Raw genomic sequence first — 20,975 nt, forward strand, 5'->3', positions numbered from 1 at the left:
CAGTGGTTAAGAATCTGTCTTGCAATGCAGGGGATGCCGGTTTGATCCCTAGTCAGAGAACCAAGATCCCACATGCCACAGGGCTACTGAGCCCACGTGCCACAACTAGAGAGAAGCCCACACACTGCAATGAAAGATCTTGTGTGCCACAACTAAGACTGAATGCAGCCAAAAACTAAATAAATATTAAAAAGAAAAAAATGGCTCAATATTCATGTGCGTTGTTACATCATAATCGTTCCACAAGATTACCTGATCTTCCATTCCTTTATAGAGATTTAAGTCTGTGAACTGACCCACGTGTGGGAGTTAGATGAGAGACTTTAAATCTCTAAGGGGAAAAAAATCTCTAAGGCTACAAATTTTCAATTCCTATAAACCAGTTAAGGCAATTAGATTTTAAGGGAGGAGAATGAATGCTTTGTGTTTCAAACACCAAAAGAAACAAAGCTAGTCACAACCTCCAGACACCATGGTGGGTCCAGGGACTCAGAAGGGAAGCAATGGTTTGGGGTCCCAAGAGAGGCGAACGCCTGGACCCACCTTGAGGTGGTAGGACTCTGGAGGAAAATGGCAGTGTGGGGATAGAGGGGATGGGGGCAAGACCCGAAAGGCCCAGCCTCAAGAGTTGCTTGGAAACATGAGCATGGAGCCGGTGGAGCACACAGGTGTGCCTGGTGTGGAAGTGGTGGAATTGCCAGTAAACAGCCCCTCTTTCTAGAAACCACCCTGGCCGAGACAAGTGTGACTGACTCAGCTATAAAATGGCAGCTGCAGCGGGCACGAAGTAAAAAGTTAGAGCAGGAAGACCACGGGCAGACGAATGGATAAGGGAGATGTGGTATATTATACAATGGAATATTACTCAGCCATAAAAATGAATAAAATAATGCCGTTTGCAGCACATGGATGGACCTAGAGATTATCATACTGAGTGAAGTAAGTTAGACAAAGACAAATATATCACTTATATGTGGAATCTTAAAAAATGATACAAATGAACTTATTTACAAAACAAGAAATAGACTCACAGACACAGAAAACAAATTTATGGTTACCAAAGGGGAAAGGGTGTGGGGAGGGATAAATTAGGAGGTTGGGGTTAACAGATGTACACTATTATAGATAAAATAGATAAACAACAAGGACCTACTGTACAGCTCAGAGAACTGTATTCAATCTTTTAATAACCTAAAATGGGGCTTCCCTGGTGGCGCAGTGGTTGAGAATCTGCCTGCTAATGCAGGGGACACGGGTTCGAGCCCTGGTCTGGGAGGATCCCACGTGCTGCGGAGCAACTAGGCCCGTGAGCCACAACTACTGAGCCTGCGCGTCTGGAGCCTGTGCTCCACAACAAGAGAGGCCGCGATAGTGAGAGGCCCGCGCACCGTGATGAAGAGCGGCACCCGCTTGCCACAACTAGAGAAAGCCCTCGCACAGAAACAAAGACCCAACACAGCAAAAATAAATAACCTAAAATGGAAAAGAATCTGAAAAAGTATATACATATGTAACTGAATCACTTGGCTGTACACCTGAAACTAACACATCATTGTAAATCAACTATACTTCAATAAAAAATTTTTTAATATTAGAAGTAAAATAAAGCGATTTCCTGGTGGTCCAGTGGTTAAGATTCCATGCTCCCAGTGCAGGGGGCCTGGGTTCGATCCCTGGTCAGGGAACTAGATCCCCATGCTGCAAGTAAGACCTGGCACAGCCAAATAAATAATTAAATATTTAAAAAATAAAATTAAAAGTTAGGACATGAAGGTAGAAGATTGGCATACTTCCCCTTTGGATTGCTTAAACTCTCAGAGTTCTTGGACAGTCTGGTGAGGGAAGATGCGAGAACATAATACTAGGCTTCTCAACAACACAGAATATGAGGACTCAAGCCGATTCTCACAAAAGGAAATGAATCAGTACTTGTGCTCCAAGGGTATAAAGCAGCACACGCCTGCTGCAGTAGAAAAAAACACTAGAGAGTGTGTCCAAAATCCTGGATTCTAATTGGGCTCTGCCACTAGATCACTGTGTGATTATAGTCAAGTTATTTAGCTCGCCTCTCTGGGTTTTGGGATTGGACAGCATGAGTGCTTCCCAACATTTTCCCCTCAAGAGGCCCAAAGATCCTTATATGAAGACAGTTGATTGAGAAAATACATGCGTGCAATGTCCGTTTAGAATCATCTTGCCAGAGCTCCACTCCCTTGCCATGATTCTGATACCTGCACATTTCAAAACCTTTGATTAGAGGGACTTCCCTGGCAGTCCAGTGGTTAACACTCCGCTGCAGGGGGCACGGGTTTGAACCAAGATCTTGCGTGCCACACAGTGCCGGGAAAAGAAAATTTTTGATTAGAGAATAATAAATATAAGAGCTATCACATTGTCCACTTACTAGGTATGAGGCATTGTGCTAATGCTTTACAAACACTTATCCTCACAAACATTCTGAGGCAGGTTTCCCATTTTAAGGAAACTGAGGCTGAGAGAAGTTAAATAACTTCTTCAAACTTATACAGCAAAAAAGCCAACGTTCTGAGATTTAAACTCGGATCTTTCTCAGAATCCAAACTCGTAGCAACTGCTTTTTACTACTGCCATAGAGTTCCCAGCTCTAACATCCTAAAATTCTGTGACCTCGTTGTTCCTGAGAAGACAGGAGGTGGGGTGGAGGTAAACTTAGGTGATCTGGGTCAATTTTGGATTCTACTCTGTAGGGTCAGAATGAATCTGAGAGTCATTAGGATCCGCCTATGCCATTCTTTCAGTCAACAAGTACTCAGTCCCTTCTGTACAGCAGTGAGCCCAATAACGTGGCATCACAAAGAGGAATTAACATCGATCTTCCTCTTGAGAGCTTGTGGTCTAGAAATGGATATGAAGAGCGGGACTTGAAATCCAATTGCAAGTCAGGAGTGAGAAGAGTTATCATACACGTGCTTCTGTCCCCCTCTTCATGGGGGACTAAGGGGCAAGTAGTCAGGCGACATACTGTCCCTTATTCAGCAATAGTAACCTGTGATGACAAAGATCATGAACCCTGCAGTCAAACGTACCTTATATTTTGGCTCCACCAATGTACTATGTGACTCTGGGTAATGTCATCTCTTGGGATCTCCATTTGCTCCTCTGGAAAATGGGAAGAGTAAGAGTGGCTACCTGTATTCATTTCCTGAGGCTGTCCCTAGAAATGACCACAACCTCGGTGACTTAAAAAAACAGGTATTTATTCTCTCGCCATTCTGGGGGCCAAAAGTCTGAAATCAGGGCGTCAGCAGTCCACACTCCCTCCAAAGGCTGCGGGGAGAACCCTTCCTTGCTTCTTCTAGCTCTTGGTGACTCCTGGTGCTATCATGTGATACCATAACTCTGCCTCGGTCCTTCCATATGGCCACCTTCTCTGTGTCCTTTTCTGTCTCTTATAAGGACGCTTTCATTGGATTTAGGGCCCACTCTAATCCAGTATGGTTCGTCTTGACCCTTACTTTACTTGGGTCTGCAAAGCCCTTGTTTCCAAACAAGGTCACATTCTGAGGTTCCAAGTGGACATGAATTTAGGTGGGGACACTATTCAACCCACTACACTACCTCATGGGATTGTTGTGTGAGGACTAAATGAGATATGCATGGAAAGCATTCTGCACAGTGCCGAGCACATAATAAACAATAAATGTTAGCTGTACACGTGTATGCATGTGTGTGTATGGGTGTGTGTATATACACACGTATATATATATGTAACTATTTTGTTATTTACTAGATTTACCAAAGGTTGATTTCATTATTTCGCCAAAGGATGTAGTAACTTTTAATGTTTTTCACTCTTTGTGAGTTTTCTAATGTGTTGTTTCTGATTTCAAACTTTTACTGAACATTTACTGTATGCTAGGTGCCGTGTTAAGTCCTTCCCATTGCATTAACTCATTGGACCCACACAATATGCCTGTTGCTGAGGAAACTGAAGCTCAGAGAGCTTAAATAAATTGCCCAGGCAGGGTCACACAGCTAGTAAGTGTGGTGAAGCTGGGATCTGAACCCAGGTTCAGCTGACTCCAGAGTCCTACTTCTTAACTGAAGTAGGTCCATCAGCGCGTACGCTGGGTCTTGAATTTGCCTTCATTGAGTTCTTTGCCTTCCCTCTCTTCACTTGGGTTCTTTGAGCACATCATTTACCATCCTTTCCTATCAGCCTATTCATTTGATCTACTGGATAAATCACAAGTTCTCACTAATGTTCTTCCAGCAAAGACTCATCCTTTCCTGACTAACCCTAACAGCTCTTCCTATTATTGCACACTTCCCCTGTTAACAATTCTGTTTGTTCTTAACCCCATGAGTTAATGTTCGCTATTTGTCTTTTTTTTTTTTTTTTTTTTTTGCGGTACGCGGGCCTCTCACTGTTGTGGCCTCTCCCGTTGCGGAGCACAGGCTCCGGACGCGCAGCCTCAGCGGCCATGGCTCACGGGCCCAGCCGCGGATCTTCCCGGACCGGGGCACGAACCTTTGTCCCCTGCATCGGCAGGCAGACTCTCAACCACTGCACCACCAGGGAAGCCCCCGCTATTTGTCTTTAAGTGCAGCTATATGTCTTAAGATTACATGAACAGTATAAGAGCCCAGACTCTGGAGCCAGACCACTGGGATTTGAATCTCAGCTCTGCCACTTCCTGAGTGACCTTGAGTAAGTAATTTGACTTCTCTATGCCTCACTTTCCTCATATATAACATGAAAAAAAAATAATAAAATAATATGTACCTGTACAGTTGTGGAAATGAAATAAATTACCACATGTTTCAAACACAAAGCAGATCCTGGCATGTAGAAAGTGCTCAATTAGTGTCAGTAGCTATTTTTACAATTACCTTCACATCACTGAACACAGGTTGTCTGAGTAGCTCTTCTCTTTAGGTTTGTTGTTATTGAAATTTATTATTCTCTTTTTCTCCAAAATGTCTTGGATATTTGGGTAGTGTCCATTTTCTCAACAGGCAATCTCTCATTGCATTGGTAATATTCTCCAGTGAGCATTTTCTTCCTTTTTACTCAGGTGAGTATTTTGCTTGTCTGGTAGAAGTGGGTGATGTTTTTGTTCGTTGTTGAGAATTATTTTTCCCTAGCACCCCTTTGCGGTGTTAGAATGATCACCTTCCATAAATTACCCATAGATTCTTGTAGAGAAGATACACACTCTATTTTTAAGGTGTGAACTTCAGAACGTGTCTTTTTATTCTTTTTTTATCCTTAGTTATTCACTATACTCATATCTTCCATCTAAATGCCTCTGTCTCTCCAGACCTGTATTATGCCACGTTATATATTTCCTTGGGAAATCCTTGCAGCTCTGGTCCACCCCCATACCCACCCGCATCCCCAGCTGGAGTGCCATGAGTGGGTCAGTCCATGTCCTGGATAGCTTTGGGCACTAAACCATGCCCTGGAGTCTGCACTGGGCTCTTCAGAAGGGTCTTGAGGTCTGTGATCTGGAACTGATTCTGACCAGAGTCCAAACTGGACTCCAGAACGGACTCTGAGCTCCAGACAGAGCTCCCTTGGTGCTGGCTGAGAGGGAGACGGGCTTTGGGTTGGTCTGCACTCTGAGTACCTGCCTTGGCCCTGGACTCTAAGCTGGGCTCGAGCTAATTAGACTCTGGACACCTAAAGCTCAACCCAGACTTTTGCTTCCCCCCCAGTGGTGTCCATTTCTGAAAGGAAAGGCCAGCCAGTGGGCACACAGAAGGAAACATTGGACTATTTATTGCAAAGCTAGATTGACAGCACAGGCCGCAAGGAAAAAGACCAAAGAAGGCCCTTCTATAACAGAGGAATCAGGGAACAAGAGAAGGAGAAAGGGGAGGAGGGAAGTGAGCCGAGACACATAAACGGCCACCTCTTCCACCCATTCTTCTGCTCCTGGGACCTTCCCTGTCAAGAAAAGCTCTTCTGTTGTGCTTGTTGCTATCTGTCTCTGGGCATTGGTGGCAACACATTCCCCAGGCTGAGGTCTCTGATGAGCACAAAGGAATTCGAAAGAGCCAGCACATCTGAAAAGCCAGACCCAAGTCAGGGGAAGCGTATCAGTCACTTCTCAGAGCTCTGCCCCGGCAGGAAATGCAGACCTGTCTGGTCTGCAGTCCAGGACAGGTCCACTGAGGGCCCCTAGGGCAGCAGGAATTCCACCATCTCAGCTTCACCGCCCCTTAAGTATTAGGCGGGTTTTCCCATCTCCAATGAAGAACCTACAAAAAACGTGGCCCAGTGAGATCTCTGCATCTCCGGGAGAGACCCAACCCTCCATCAAATGTCTCCAGGCCCAGAATTCTCCAGAGAGACGCCTTCCTGAGCCTCTCCAGCCTCAAGAGCCAGATCTCCCTGGGGAGAGGGAGAAACTCTTTCCTGTTGGGTCTCTAACCCTTTTCCTGAAGATCCCCATCTCTACCATTCTGAAAGCATCAGAGAATTACTTGTGATGCTTTTCACTAATCCATAGGCTAAGCCAGGACTGCAGACAGGCAGCGATGCAAGCAGTCTAGATCAGCTCAGCCCAGTGCCTGTCCTCGTCCAGACAGCGGGCACTGTACCTACTTGTATCCCTGCACAACCTGGAGCAGAAAGGAAGGACACTCTGGATCCTTGAGGTTCACAGGAAGAGAGCTGGAGGAGAAGCAGTCAAGCGGATATTATCCTTCTGATAACACTATCAACCTTCTTACCCATTGCCCAGCTCCAGGGAGCACTGCTCACATTGCGTCTTATGTGATTGGCATCTCATGACATGCATGCTCTTGGGGACACCACTAACATGGTGTTCTATGTGGACAGGGTCCCTTGAGTTGTACAACACCCCTGTGGGGAGCTATTTCTCCCCTACTTTCAGTCCGTACAGTTGTTCAGGTGAGGCTGACCTCACCCCAACTCCAGGATAAGATTCATGCTCCAGACATAGCCAATAAGAGTGCCTGGCCCCATGGCTACAGAGATCGATTCAGAGGTAGACATGGCCCAAGCTGGACCAGTCCAACTCAGAGAACAGCAGAGCCAGGACCTTTGTAAGAGCTGTTGTTCTGTTTCCTCTGTTTCCAGCTATTAACCTGCTAGGATGTAAGTCTGGAGTGCCTGGTGGGCATCTTTGCCTCTACTGGAGAGCCTATCCAAGCATGAAATCTACCCAGAGGACAGTAGAGCCTAAAAAGACCAAGCCCTGAAGACACTGTCTGAGCTCCCACCAAAGCCAGGGCCACTTGTGAACTTTTCAATTATGTGAGCCAATGAGTTCCCCTTTATGATGAAAGCTGTGTTCAGATGGATTTCTGTCACTTGCCACCAAAGGTCCCAGAGCCATAATCTTTGCCTCTGAAGAAGGCTTCCTCTTCTCTTCTCCAAACCCAAGCGAGACCCTAGCCCTCTAGACCTGGATGTTCTAAGAACTGTCACCATGCCGACCAGATGGGCCATGACCTTGTGTCATATTCCTACCTGATGAGCACTCCTACAAGCAGGCTGGCCAGGAGCGGGCCCAGCCAGTAGATCCAGTGGAAGTCCCAATGGTTGGCCACCACAGCCGGTCCAAAGGCACGGGCAGGATTCATGCAGGCTCCAGACACAGCTCCCCTACAAACACCCAGCCACAATGGTCGGCAGAATCTCAGTCAAGGAGCTCCGACTCACCCAAGTTCATTCCCCCAAGTAGGCCTAAGTCACACGCTACCCAGAAACCCCCTCTAAGCTACCATATCATGGCGATCTGGGAGGTTCCAAAGTGAAAGGCTTGACCCCCTCCCCAGAGTCCTCCCTACAGTCTGCCACTCCCCACACACCCTTCTAGAAGAATGGGCAGCAAGTAGTGCCTGTTCAGTGATGGCAGGAAGGAAGATGGATCTACTCCTCCTCCAGAGTTGATAAGGCAAAATAAGCAGTTTTCAGCTATATGAACTTTGGGGTCAAGCAGACCTAGATTCAAAACCCAGCCCAGCTATTTCTAGCTATGACCTTTGTTTAACCTCTCTGTGTTTCAGCTGAGATGAAAGTACATATCTCATAGAGCTCATGTTTCTCCTATAATTCATGTGCAAGTGCTAACTCTAATCTAGCTGACCTAGTTGAGGCCTTTGTTGCACCACAAGCTAGGGACCCAGCATCTCCCGAAGGGGGACTGTTCCCCAAGAGCACCTCTCTAGTCCCGGTGTCTGTACCCTTTCCCCATTCACTCAAGCTGGGGTCCTCACTCAGGCCTCAGCCCTCACAGACCCCACCTGTGGCCAGCAGCCAAAGCCAACTGGATGAGTCAGTAGGCTTATAAGTGAACCAAAAGCCACTAGGAGGCATCAAAGCACTGCCACAGCTCTGCACATGCATTTCCCCAGACTCCACCTCCTAAAGGATGACTTAGGGCTGCAGGCAGAGCAGAGAAAGGCTACACTTGGTCCTGTGTCCAAGAAGAAAGGAAGGAGTTGGCCTGTAGGAAGGAGCTCCCTCATCCCCTATATTTAGCAGGGGCCCTTGTCCCAGATCTCTCATTTAATTTGCCACTTCCCAATGACCTTAAATAAGTCACTTGTGTCCTCTCTGAGCCCCAGTTTCCTCATATATAAAAGGGAAGAAATAATCCTTTGTCTCCTTAATGCCTTCCCAAGCCTACTAAGAGGCTCTAGATAAATGAGACAACGGGTGTGGTAAGTCTGAGGCTAAAACCTGGCTGCCTGCTGGCAGGATAAACACAGTCCACAGAAATGGTTTATTGATACTACAAAAAGTAGAAAATTCACATAAAAATCCAGTCTTCTGACTTCCCTAGAATGAAATTAGAAGGGTCACCCCAAGCCCATATTCCCACACAGCAATAACTTATCAGAGGTGCGTGGTGGTGGCCTCCTTAGATGCCACAGTCCCCACCATTCTCTGTTGTCTGCCTCCTGCCAGCCCACTTCCCCCGTTTACATTACCTGTGTGGCTTCTATTGGCAACCCTCAGGTAAGCTCAGCAGACCTGCCCTCCTCCAGGGGCGAGCCTCGGCCCAGGTCTAAGCACTGTGGTCCCACAGCCAAGGGGCACTCACCCTGCTAGGATGTCCACGGTGACAGAGAAGCCGATGGAGAATGGGGCCAGAGGACCCTGCGTCTTCTCGTTTATGGTGCCCATGCATACAGCCAGTGCCAGCAGTGTCGTCAGGATGATCTCTGCCACCACTGCCCCTGTCACTTGCCTGGGCTCCTGGACTGTCACGAAGGCTGCCCCAGACGCATTCCAGAACCTCTCCTCGGAACTCACCGCCTGCAGTGAGCAGTGCTCAGCCTCATGTTGTGGGTGGAGAGACAGCTGGGAGCTGACGGGAGGGGCCCCATCCTTTTGAACCAGGGAAGGGTCCTGTCCAATGCGCAGTCAGACATATCTGGACCCACATCCCAGCTCCACCAGTTCCTACTGTGTGGCTTTGCCTGAGCTATTGGACTTCCCTAAGCCTCATTTTGCTCTTCTGTAAATGGGGATAACCCAGCGGTGGCTCCAGGTATTGTAGGCCTGAAGGGTATGTAACTTATATGACCCTCTTTGAGAAAGAATACTAAAATACCTTATTTTTACAAACTTTGCAAACACATATACCCAGGTAAACACATTACCAGCCCCCTAAAAGGCCGCTTCGAAGGGATGAGAAGAGCCCTGAAGCTTAAGCCCCATTGGCTTCCCAGGAAATCGGCCTTGGGGTCATCACGACACCGGGGAAGGGAAGCCTGCAGTGCAGACAAGCTTCTGGACCCGGGACTCAAATCCAGGCTCAGTTGCTCCCCAGTTCATTTGAACTTGGGCAAATTATTGCCTTCTCTGTGCCTCTGCTTCCGCCTCTGTAAAGTAGGCATGGTCATGGTAATAGCCCTGGGCCCAGGTGGGGAGTGCTCTTTAAGGACTGATGCAGGCTTCTAGTCAAGTTGGAGATTAAATGAGAGGATTCTACCAAGTGCTCGGGGAGGGGGGAGGACACCCAGTGAATGACCACTTCTGCCCCACACTGGTCTCCACCATGTTGGACAAGTTTACAAGTGACCAGGCCTGAGGGAGAGTCCCAGCACTGCTTTCCACTGGGAATCAGAGCAGCAAGGTCCGGGCCCTGTTCTAAACAGACAGGGGAGCAGGGTCTCAAATGGGGGCACAGGGAGACCAGGGCAGGGAAGACAGCAAGATGGGATTCGAGACCAAAGTCTGCAATGGGCAGCGCTTAGAGCCACAGACCAAACCCCAGGCAAGCTAACAGGGTGCCCCCTTCACCCCTTCCCACCTCCCCACTCCCTCCAATCCCACCCCCAACACAAGCCAAGCAAGGCTTCCAATTTGAAGGGTCCCTGGTTGAGACTTCAGAACAGCAGGAAGGAAAGAGAGAGAAGGAAAGAAGGAAACAAGGAAGTCAGGCAGGCAAAGAGGGAGGAGGGAAGTCCTTCCATGGAGTTACGTGTAGAGCTATAGAAATTCTGTGGCTTGAGAGGAAGAGCTAGCCTTCCTACCGGAATGGGAGGATTCCAGTAATTTGAGCATTAACTCCCATTTAAGGTAGAGTAACTCAGTTTAAAGGCAGGCAAACTGGAGAACACACAGAGAAGTTAGTTCAGGAGTTTCTCGAGGAGAATAACCCTGTATATCCTGTACCCTCTGACAGTGCTTACTGAGATGTTTGTAGCATGAATGAAGTGAATGAATGAAAAAACTAGAATTGTCTAAATCCAGAAATGGACTCAGGAACAGAAACCTTGAGTCCTGAATTCTGCTTCCTGGTCTGTCTAGGGAGGGCTGTGTCCAGACACAGACAGAACAGGGTGGGTTTGGAGGAAACCAAAGGCCCTTTGAGTGTCCCCTCCAAGGTAGAAAGGTCCACCCAATCCCATTGGAGGCAACAGGAAAAGAACTGGACAGGACTTCCCTGGTGGCGCAGTGGTTAACAATCCACCTGCCAGTGCAGGGGACATGGGTTCGAGCCCTGCTCCGGGAAGATCCCACATGCCGCAGAGCAACTAAGCCCATGTGCCACAACTACTGAGCCTGCGCTCTAGAGCCCGCGAGCCACAACTACTGAGCCCGTGCGCCTAGAACCCGTGCTCCACAACAAGAGAAGCCACTGCCATGAGAAGCCCGCGCACTGCAAGGAAGAGTAGCCCCCACTCACCCCACAACTAGAGAAAGCCCAAGCGCAACAATGAAGACCCAACGCAGCCAATCAATCAATTTTTTAAAAAAGAACTGGACAGTCCCCACTCCTTGCCCCTCACCCACCCCAGCAGCCCCATCAGAGCAAAAGCCCCCAGCCCAGCCCCCTGGGGGATCACCCACCTTGGCCAAGGCGGCCCCGATCAGCCCCCCACACAGCTGGGAGATCCAGTAGGGAAGGAGCATCATCAGGTGGAGGCCTCCGACCAGCATGGCTGCCAGGGACACTGCAGGGTTGAAGTGTCCACCACTGTCACCCACAAAAGCAGAAGGAGTCGTGAGGCCAAGGCCCAGGCACTGGGTCCCAGCAGCCCCACCACCTCCCCAGGTGGCCTTGAGGGGCCGGAGTCTGTCAAGGGCAGCCCAGGTAGAAAACAGGCACCAAATTAAGCCCACTTTCCCCGAGGTGCCAAGTGGTGGGGGAGAGCCTGGGAGGGGAGGGCAGCACCATTCCTGTCCTACACCCAGACCCCAGGGTGGCCCAGACAAGAATACGGTGGGAAACTGTCCCTCAGCTCTTTCCAGAGCCCCTAAGAGCTGCATCCAGCCCTTCAGAGCCGTGGCCACAGGTCAGAATGAGACCCCAGGCTTCAAACTCACAGCCCAAGACAGGTATCCTGGCCTCCCCTTAGAAGAAACCAGGCCCTGAACAACAGCTCCTGATTGGTTGAACTCAACCAATGAAATTTTTTATTGGTGGAACTCAACCAGTAAAATTCCTATTTTTGGTCTGAAAGTGTGACTAGTGTTGCCTGTAAAATTGAGATTAGAGGTTCCTGGAAATGGCACTGGGAATCAGGATCGAGGCTAGAGGTTCATGATTAAGTTGGGATTGGGATCTGGAGTTTGGGATGTGAAGGGGATTAGACCAAGTCGAACCTAGGCCAAAGGGCTGGTTCAACTTGGCTGGTCCTTCCAGAGGTCATGGGCCAAGAGCCTTCCTTTTCACCAAGATGCTCAACCAGTCCAAGCCCCAGAGCCTAGAGGCCCCCCCCAATGCCCTGCTACCCCCATTGGCATCCTATCCAGTCCCACTCAGATGAAGGAACTATCCTGAGAGGTTGGCTCACCAATCCCCCTGGTGCCTGGGATGGACACACCCAATAAGAGGGACAGTGACCCCAAGGCCCCCCCATGTCAACCCAGATGTTTAGAGCCCACCAATGCGCCTGCCCACCCAATGGGCACAGGGCACTGAGCTGAGACTGGACAGAGGACCCTGGCTCTGGACACAGGGACTTTGTCCAACATGCTCACACTTCAGGACCAGCTGCCCCAACTTGTCAGGTGCAGCTCTGTGCACAGGCCCTTGGGTGAGCTTCCTGCAGGATCAGGAAGCACCAGCTGATCTCAGACTTGACCGGCAGGGAGAGGGGCAGCCAGGCTTACTTGGCCTCAATTCAGGTCCATGACCAAACTTAGCCTGGGCTCTGCCAAAGCAGAGAGGTGAAGGTGGAGGTGGGGTGGCCTCCTGCAGGAGGGAGACTTAGAACCCTCTCGGCCATCAGCCTCACCACCAGGTCCCACAGCCCAAACGGGGAGAGACACTGTCACTCAGAGTGTGGTTCTACCAGAAGAAGGCTGGGACACTTCACACTCATTAACAGTAAAACAATCAAGACACCTTCTTAGTTTACTCATCCATGGTTTGCTCAACAAATACTTATTGAACACCTACTCTGGTGCTAGGTGCTGTGTCGGGCGCTCCAATAACCTCAGAGTCAGTGCCGGGCACACGGTAGGTACCGAATAAATATTTGTTGACAAAAAACAGATGGCTGAATAAAAGGCTGGCATTTCAGGTAGGCAGTCTCCTGCAGCGCAAAGCGATGTTCTCTCCTGCCAGCTGGCCTGGGTTCAAACCCTAGCTCTGCCACCGAAGAGCTGTATGACCGTGGGCAGCTTACATAACCTCTCTGTGCCTCAGTGGTCCCCACCTCACAAAGGCTGTTGCAAAGATAACTAATACGTGTTCACACAGAGTACTAGCATATAGTTAGTGCTCAATAAATACCAGCTATCACTACCATCCCCTTTGATTCCACTGAACATAGAGAGGGCCAGCCAACTGCCCTGGTCACCCAGCTAAGCAGCGACAAAGGCTGCCTTCAATCCCAGACCCGTCATCGAACAGAAGACTCTGTGTTTCATCCCACCTGCAGCTTCCCTTAGATATTTAAAGAGAAATGTTAAAGTTCTCTTTCCATTCTGCTTTTCTAGGAAACAGTATTTCAATTTCCTTACTCAGATCTGTTTTCTGTGTGAGATTAAATACAGACCAACCAGGTTCTAGAGGCCCCTGACAGACACTCCATCCAAGACATTTGTCATTGTGGTTGGTTCTCCTGGGAGCCCACGACCTCCCGGTGGAGCTCCTGTCCAGGGGAGGGCTATGCAAGGGGAACTCTTCGGGCCTCCCTGCCCCCCCCGGCGGGTTCTTCTGCATAACTCTGCCTTACCCCAGGCTGGAGCAAAATGCCCCGTCCTAAAGGTAACAATAACACAGCAACCAACAGTGGCTGAGCGCTTACTATAGACTAAGCTCTTCACATCATTTCATTCTCGTGCCTTCCCCAGGAGATGCTGGGTTTAGGACAGACAGCTTGGGTTTGCCTCCTGGCTCTACCATGGGACTCTGGACGAGTTACCCGGCCTTTCTCCTTCATGTGTTGGCTTGAGAAATAAGATTTAGAAAATACTCCCACTGTTCGCATTTCATAGGTGGGAAGTTTGGGTTTGGGGAGTGACTTAGTCAAAGCCACAGAGCTCATAGGCTGAACAGCCAGGATTCAAATCCAAGCAGCCTGACCCCTCGCCCAACCCACATTTTACCCACACTGCTTTTGGGATCCTGGGCATGTGCCCAGGGGTCCCTGCCCACAGCTCTGCTCCCTGCCTGGCTCCCCAGGTTGGCACCAGGCAGAGTGCTCAGAGCTGTTCCCACCTGATACTCCCCAGCGTGGCGATGACCAAGCCCAGGGCCAGCCCATGGGCCAGTGCCGGCTGCAGCAGCCCAGTGTCGGTCCCGTTCTCGATGACCGACAGGCAGCCGATGAAGATGAACAGGGCAGAGCCCAGCAGTTCAACCAGGCAGGGCTGCACAAACCGCTCGTACCAGCACCCACGCCACCTGCCCCCCTCGCTGGGCTCCTTCACCTTGACGCCACCAAACTCCAGGTCACACATGGATGCAGCTGCCTGAAGGGGGGGAACGGAGGGGGACACGGATGGGAAGAGAGTCCAGAAAGAAGCCCCCCAGTGCCCCAATCTTGAATTAATTCTCAGCAACCGCTTGGATGGCCAGGCTGCAGAGGAAGAGGCCAGCAGTGTACTCACCTCTGCAGACATCAGGGCGGAGGTGACTCAGGACGGGACTCTGGCCTGCGCTGGCTGGAAAACCCGCACCTGATCTCCCGGACAGGACACTCTTATCTCCAGGACCGGGGCTTCCAGCCCACTACAGGCTCTGCCCCTTTTAAAGGGCTACAGAGGCTCCCGAGGGTGTCAAGAAAGCAATAAAGCCCAGTAGGAGGCGGCCCTGAGGCCCAGGAGAGGAAACACTGTTTTTAACCTTAACCAGGCAGGGCAGGGGGTGGCCAAGGATTGCTGAGCTTTCTGCCAGCAAAGGCAAAAGGCGTCAGCTTCGCTGCGTCACCTGGGGAGGGCTCCAGGTCTGCCCCAGCAGGAGATGGAGGGCCCTGATCCCCAGCTCCCTTGGTCACCACCGGGGCCCAGAGGAGACCCACGTGTGTGAGTGAACACGAGGAGGGCCCCGCCAGATCAGGACCACACATGGGAAGTAACGGTAAACTCATCTTCAGTGATTTTTCCATGGACTTCTAAGGACACCTCCTTGTGTCTGAGGCCCCGGCACCTCCACAGACTCATGCTGATAGGCTGATCCAGGACTGAGGGTGTAGACGGATGACCATCTCTGGAGATTGCAGAGGCAATGGTAAAGCCTGTGGACTTTGGAAACAGGCTGCCTGGATTTCAATCCCAGCTCTTCCGTGAACCAGCTGAGTAACCTTGAGCAGTTGCTTACCCTCTCTGCACCTTACTTTTTCTCCCGTGCAGCATGGATGATAGTGGTGGTACCAATGACATCGGGTTGTGTGGCTTAAATAAGTTAAGATCATAAAGTGTTTATGACAGAGTCAGAGCACAATACCAGTGCCTGCTGATTTAGAATATGTATTTATGTGAATATTTACTGAGCACTTTCTAAGTACTGGTCTAAGTACCTTATATGTATTATCTCATTTAAACTTCACAACAACCCCATGAGGTAGGTACTATTATTGCAGCCACTTTACAGATGAGGAAGTGGAAATTCGGGAAGGTTAAGTTTCCCAGGATCACACAGCTTTTGTGATTGTGGGCTAAGTCACAAAAGGACAAATACTGTGTGATTCCACTTATGTGAGGTACCTAGAGTAGTCACATGCATAGAGACAGAAAGTAGCATGGTGGCTGCCTTGATCTGGGAGGAGGGGAGAATGAGGAGTTACTGTGTGATGGGTACCCAGTTTCAGTTGGGGAAGACGAAAAAGTTCTGGAGGTGTGGCACAACATGAATGTACTTAATATCACTGAACTATACACTTAAATGGTTAAAATGGTAAATTTTGTGTTACACATATTTTGAATTGAAAGAAAAAAAACCTCTGTGGGTAAAGCCACTACACTCACAACTGAAAGAAAAAAACTTGTGGGTTAAGCCTTTCTAAGATGATGGATGGATGGATGGATGGATGGATGGATGGATGGACGGATGGATGGATGATGGAAGAAGAGATGGATGGAAGGATCGGCAGATGGGTGGATGGATGGAAAGAAAGAAGGGAGGAAGAGAGGAAGGGAAGGAAAGAGAGATGGGTTTCCTTACTCATACATTCAAAGATGCTCATACATTCAACAAATATTTACATACCTACTGTGAACCAGCCACTGTCCTAAGAGCTGGCAGGAAATGTAGCGGTGATCAAGACAGACAAAGATGCTGTTTCGATGTTCATATAACTATTATCTGAGCATTGTATGTAGAGATAGAGAAGTAATGTCAGGGATAAGAGAATTTTAATGAAAATGTCCACCATTTATTGATAACTCATTACCCATCTAACGCTGTGCTAAGCGCTCTGCACACGTTCACAACAGCCCTATAAGTCCTATGACTTCTTATCCCCATCTTCAGATGATAAAAATGAGGCACAAAGAAGTTGATGAACCTGCTCAAGATCGTGTAGATGAAAAGCATCTGCTTCGGGACAGAAGTAGACGCCTCTGGACAAGGGTTTGACAGTTTGCTGAGAGCTCTTTGCAGCTCGAGGCCCTGGAACGCAGCGTCTCTATTGAACATTTGCATATCTCAGAAGGTTTTGGGGCTGCTCTCTTGCTGGTTATCTTGAGACCTGTTCTCTCCCTCCTCTGCACCCACAGCACATTGTACAAGATGTTTCTTATTCCCCTCCTCCCTGCAACATAAGATGGTTGTCCAACCCTCAACTCCCCCATCTCCCTCATTCTTTGCCCAAGTCCTGCCAAGTGCTGCTCCTGGAATATTTCTCTCCTGTTTTCACCCAAGCCTTCATCGGTTCTTACTTAGGCTCTTGAAAACAAATTAAATATTCATTATACACCTGCCAACTGCAGACCCTGCACTGGACACCACACATGCATTCTTTCAATAATTAATATTCACAATAATCTATTATTTTCCCACTTCACAGGTAGGAACTCCCAGCTGGTATTACTACAACAACTCCTCATCTGGTCTTCTTGCTTCAACCAATTTCTTTTTTTTTCTTTAATTGAAGTATAGTTGATTTACAATGTTGTGTTAATTTCTGCTGTACAGCAAAGTGATTCAGTTATACATATACATATATATATTCTTTTTCATATTCTTTTCCATTATGGTTTATCACAGGATATTGAATATAGTTCCCTGTGCTAAACAGTAGGACCTAGTTGTTTATCCATTCTATATAAAATATTTTGCATCCATTAACCCAAATTCCCAGTCCATCCCTTTCCCACCCACCCCCTTGGCAACCACAAGTCTGTTCTCTATGTCTGATGCCTCACCCAATTTCAATCCATTCCTTTAAAACTGGCAACCAGCAGGGCACAGTTTGGCACTTGGGTCCAGGTTTGGGGATCAAGCTTCTCCACCTGTGCCCCCTAGCTTCTCTCTCAGCCTCAGTTTCCTTGTCTGTAAAAGTGGGCTAATGGTGGTACCCATCCCCATAGAATTGGTGTATAGATTAAGTGAGACAATGCCCTTAGTACACTGCCCAATTCAGAGCAGGTGCCCAACAACTAGTAGCTCTTATTATGGTTCTCATTAGTCAGAGTAGGTGCGTAACAAATAACCCCAACATTTCAATGGCTTAACATAGTAAAAATTGATTCCTTGTTCACAGAATAGTCCAGAGCAGGCCCTTCATCACATGGTGGCTCAGGGAGCCAGGCTACTTCCACCTTGGAGATCCACCATCTAGGTCCTCAGATCATCCGCACCAGCCAGCCAATGGGGGAGGAGAATGTGGAGGACTGTGCAGGGGGTGGTTTGTGGGGTAGGCCTAGAAATGGCAAATACCACTTCCTTCCATATTTGATTGACTAGAACTCAATCACATGGCTTCACCTGGCCACAGAAGAGTCTGGGAAACACAGTCTAGCGGTGTGACCAGAAGGAAAAAGAAAGGCATTTTGTGAACGCCCAGAAACTTCTACCACACCACATGGTGGCTGCTGTTGTTCCCCAGCCTGTCAATCTAATCCTATCCTTCCCTGACTTCAAACTTTCTAGCACCTTCTGTGGCAGTCAATGCCAAACTCAACTCCCATAGCAGCCACACAGGTCTACCCTGGACTCAACTCCTGCCACATGAACCACCATAAAGGATTTGCCAGGTGAGCCCTGCACCCTCACCCCCTCCCTGCCCATGCCATCTCCTCTGCTTGAAGTTCTCTTTTGCCCTCTTGGCCAACTTCTACTGCTCACTCAAGTCTCAGATCCAGATATTTGTCCTCCCTGACTCCTGGGCCAACTAGCTGTCAGTCCTTGCTGCATGCCCCTCCCCCGCGAGAGCCAGGATTGGACTCAGTAGCTCCAAAACCAGTGGTTCTCCTGAGAAAATCTGAATGTCATTCAAGCAAAACAATGTATTTCCACAACGTGAGATTTTTGTGTGGCCTGATGTCTCCATATGCAATGCACTGGTCTCCCAAACCACCAGGATAACCAGTACACTAGGGAAATGATGTCTTCCTAAGAAATTGTTTGACTGGAAAACTTTTCAGCCTTCCAATCCCAGGTCTGGTTGACATGACCAAAGCCTCTAATTTTTATCTTTGTTTGCACAGGAACATTTTAAGACATCTCTGCATCTGTCGGCACCTGTCTGCCATCCACCACCAGGTCCAAATGGAGTATAAAAGCAGGTTGCATCTTATCCTGGCAAACCACTCTATCCTCCTTTCTCATATTGATGGCTGCACACATGTGCAGGACATGTTCACTTATGTCATGGTCCTGGCACTCATTGCCATCATTGTCATGGGCCTTGTTAAATTGTGCCAGGGACATTCTGAGCACTTGCAGAGTACTCTGCCCTTTCTCGTACTCAAGTTGGGACACCCTTAATTTTGTAACAGAAGAAATCAAAAACCCAGAAAGAAATTTGCCCCTGGCCATTGGGATTTCTATGCCAATTATGACACTCATCTACATCCTGACCAATGAGGCCTATTACACAGTTCTGAGCATTTCAGACGTCCTTGGCAGTAATGCCATGGCTGTGACATTTGCTGACCAGACATTTGTCATGTTTAGCTGGACCATTCCCATTGCTGTTGCCCTGTCCTACTTTGGGGCCTCAACACGTCTATCTTTGCTTCATCAAGGTTGTTCTTTGATGCACTGTTGTGGGAAAAATGTGATGTTGGTGCCACGGCAGCCACCTTGAGATCATGAGGTGCAACTTGCCAGAAGTGTGGATCCTTGATGACACCACCAAGGCCCCAGACAACCCCAAGACCAGCTACTCCAGACTTCTTGTTAAATAAACGTGCACTTCCCAGAGAGCACCCCAGAGAGAGTGAATTCATAAAGTGGCTGTGGGATATTTTAAATTTTCAAGGGAAATAAATTGATGCTCAATATCTGTCAGACAGGGTGTGAATTACTAGCTCAAGGTAGTTCACAGTTTTCTATTAGATGGCCCTACATTCCTTTCAATCACATCATATCTTTGCAAACCTGGTTTTATGGGTGTTGCCATATTAATAATAATAATTAAGAAAAACACGTGCTGCATGAAAATCAGTGTGGAAAATGAAGTGAGAGTGGTAGTGTCCAATCTGACTCCAAGGCCTGAGAACCTGTGCAGTGCCCCAAAGGCATACATATCCCATGGTAAGCAACTGTAGTATTTAAAAACGAAAGTTATTAAGAATGCAATTAAATTGAGTTATTTAAGAATGAAATAAAACAGAAATAAGATATTTTTCCTTTCAATGTATGCGTATTTTCTTAAATGGCCACTAAGTAGTTAGGCCATAAATACTAAGTGTTTTTTTGGACCTAACTAATAAATACAACTATTAGGTATTCCTTTTGTCCAAGGAACACCATGAACCGAGAAAGTTTGGGAGCCTCTGAGACAGATAATACACGTCCTTCTCTTTCAGGTGCTGGGGCTGGGTTTTGCATCCTTTGCGGCACAGAGCATTTATGGCTGATAAGCTCCCTCCCAATACACCAAAGACACTGGGCTTTCAGTCTAATAATTTCTTCTTAGAACAAGTCACTATTTGTAGTAATGCAGACGCTTGATACTTCAGGCTGATGCTGAGATTTGTGTGCTGCGGACAGTCACAGAAACGTAAAGCAGAACTGTTACTGACCTGGGTTCTTGGACTCTTTAATCAACAGACATTGATAAGAGGCCAGACAAGGAATTCAGGCAAGGCTTTACTGGGACTCCTGCTGCAGCAGGAGGGAGTGAAAACAAGTAACAGGTTCCCTTGCTTGCTCCCTGAGGGGGCGGTGCGGCGAGCTGGTTCCATAAATAGGGTGAATGTAAGGGCGCACTGGTGGGTCGGGCCAGAGGGGTAGCTTAGGTGGTCTGCCCACCCCCTTGGTGGTGCTGTGTGCAGGATCATGCTCAGGACCCTGCTTTTGCCCCCAGCACCTCAGAAGTGGCAGTTGGATTTTGGTCTTTTTGTATCTTGCTGTTCATAATTTGCCCCAACTGCACATTCACAGTTATTTTTAGTCCCGTATAGTTTCTTTGTATTTTGTTGCTCCAGGAGACATTTGTCCAGGATCAAGCACTGCAGCAAAGGATCCCAGGTCCCAGCCTGTCTCAGACCCCTCACTGTCTTCTGCTGAAACTGGTTTATTTCTATCTAAATAGCTCTGCCATTGTTTTCAACGTATGATCACTCACTTGGAGCTCAGGGCAAGTTTGTTGTTGGAAATGAGTCTAGTTTTCACCTTTCTCACTGCTCAGATCACAGGTTTAGTTTGAACCTGAGCACCTTCCTTCCTTCCTTGTAGAAGCCACCAGCACCCTATTTTCTGCCCTGCAGTGTCCAGTTCAAACGCTGATGTCTTTGGAGTCACTGGTAACCAGACATCAGACATGCTGGCTACGTCAGAACTTATTACAGCCAAAAAGTCATTGGACTGAAGGAGCAGTCCACTAAGTCTCATCAGTAAGGGCTCATTTGCTCGCCATCTGCATGTTTGGAACAACAGTTAAAA

General features: G+C 48.3%; 1 protein-coding gene across 1 annotated transcript in view; it reads right to left on the reverse strand.

The window, feature by feature from the left end:
• Positions 1–17,251, reverse strand: part of AQP8 (aquaporin 8) — a 30,185-nt gene extending 12,934 nt beyond the window's left edge. Inside the window, exons 1-4 of the mRNA XM_089896003.1 lie at positions 14,142–17,251; positions 11,321–11,447; positions 9,063–9,277; positions 7,484–7,618 (exon numbers count right to left, since the gene is read on the reverse strand). Coding sequence (XP_089752129.1) covers positions 7,484–7,618; positions 9,063–9,277; positions 11,321–11,447; positions 14,142–14,545 — 881 coding nt within the window. The 5' untranslated portion in view covers positions 14,546–17,251. The remainder of the gene's footprint in view (positions 1–7,483; positions 7,619–9,062; positions 9,278–11,320; positions 11,448–14,141) is intronic.
• Positions 17,252–20,975: the final 3,724 nt, after the last annotated feature.

This window comes from Delphinapterus leucas, chromosome 15, assembly GCF_059928025.1.
Source record: "Delphinapterus leucas isolate spDelLeu-1000000601 "Yukka" chromosome 15, BTC_Dleu_Yukka2, whole genome shotgun sequence".
In the NCBI taxonomy this organism is placed as follows: Eukaryota; Metazoa; Chordata; class Mammalia; order Artiodactyla; family Monodontidae; genus Delphinapterus; species Delphinapterus leucas.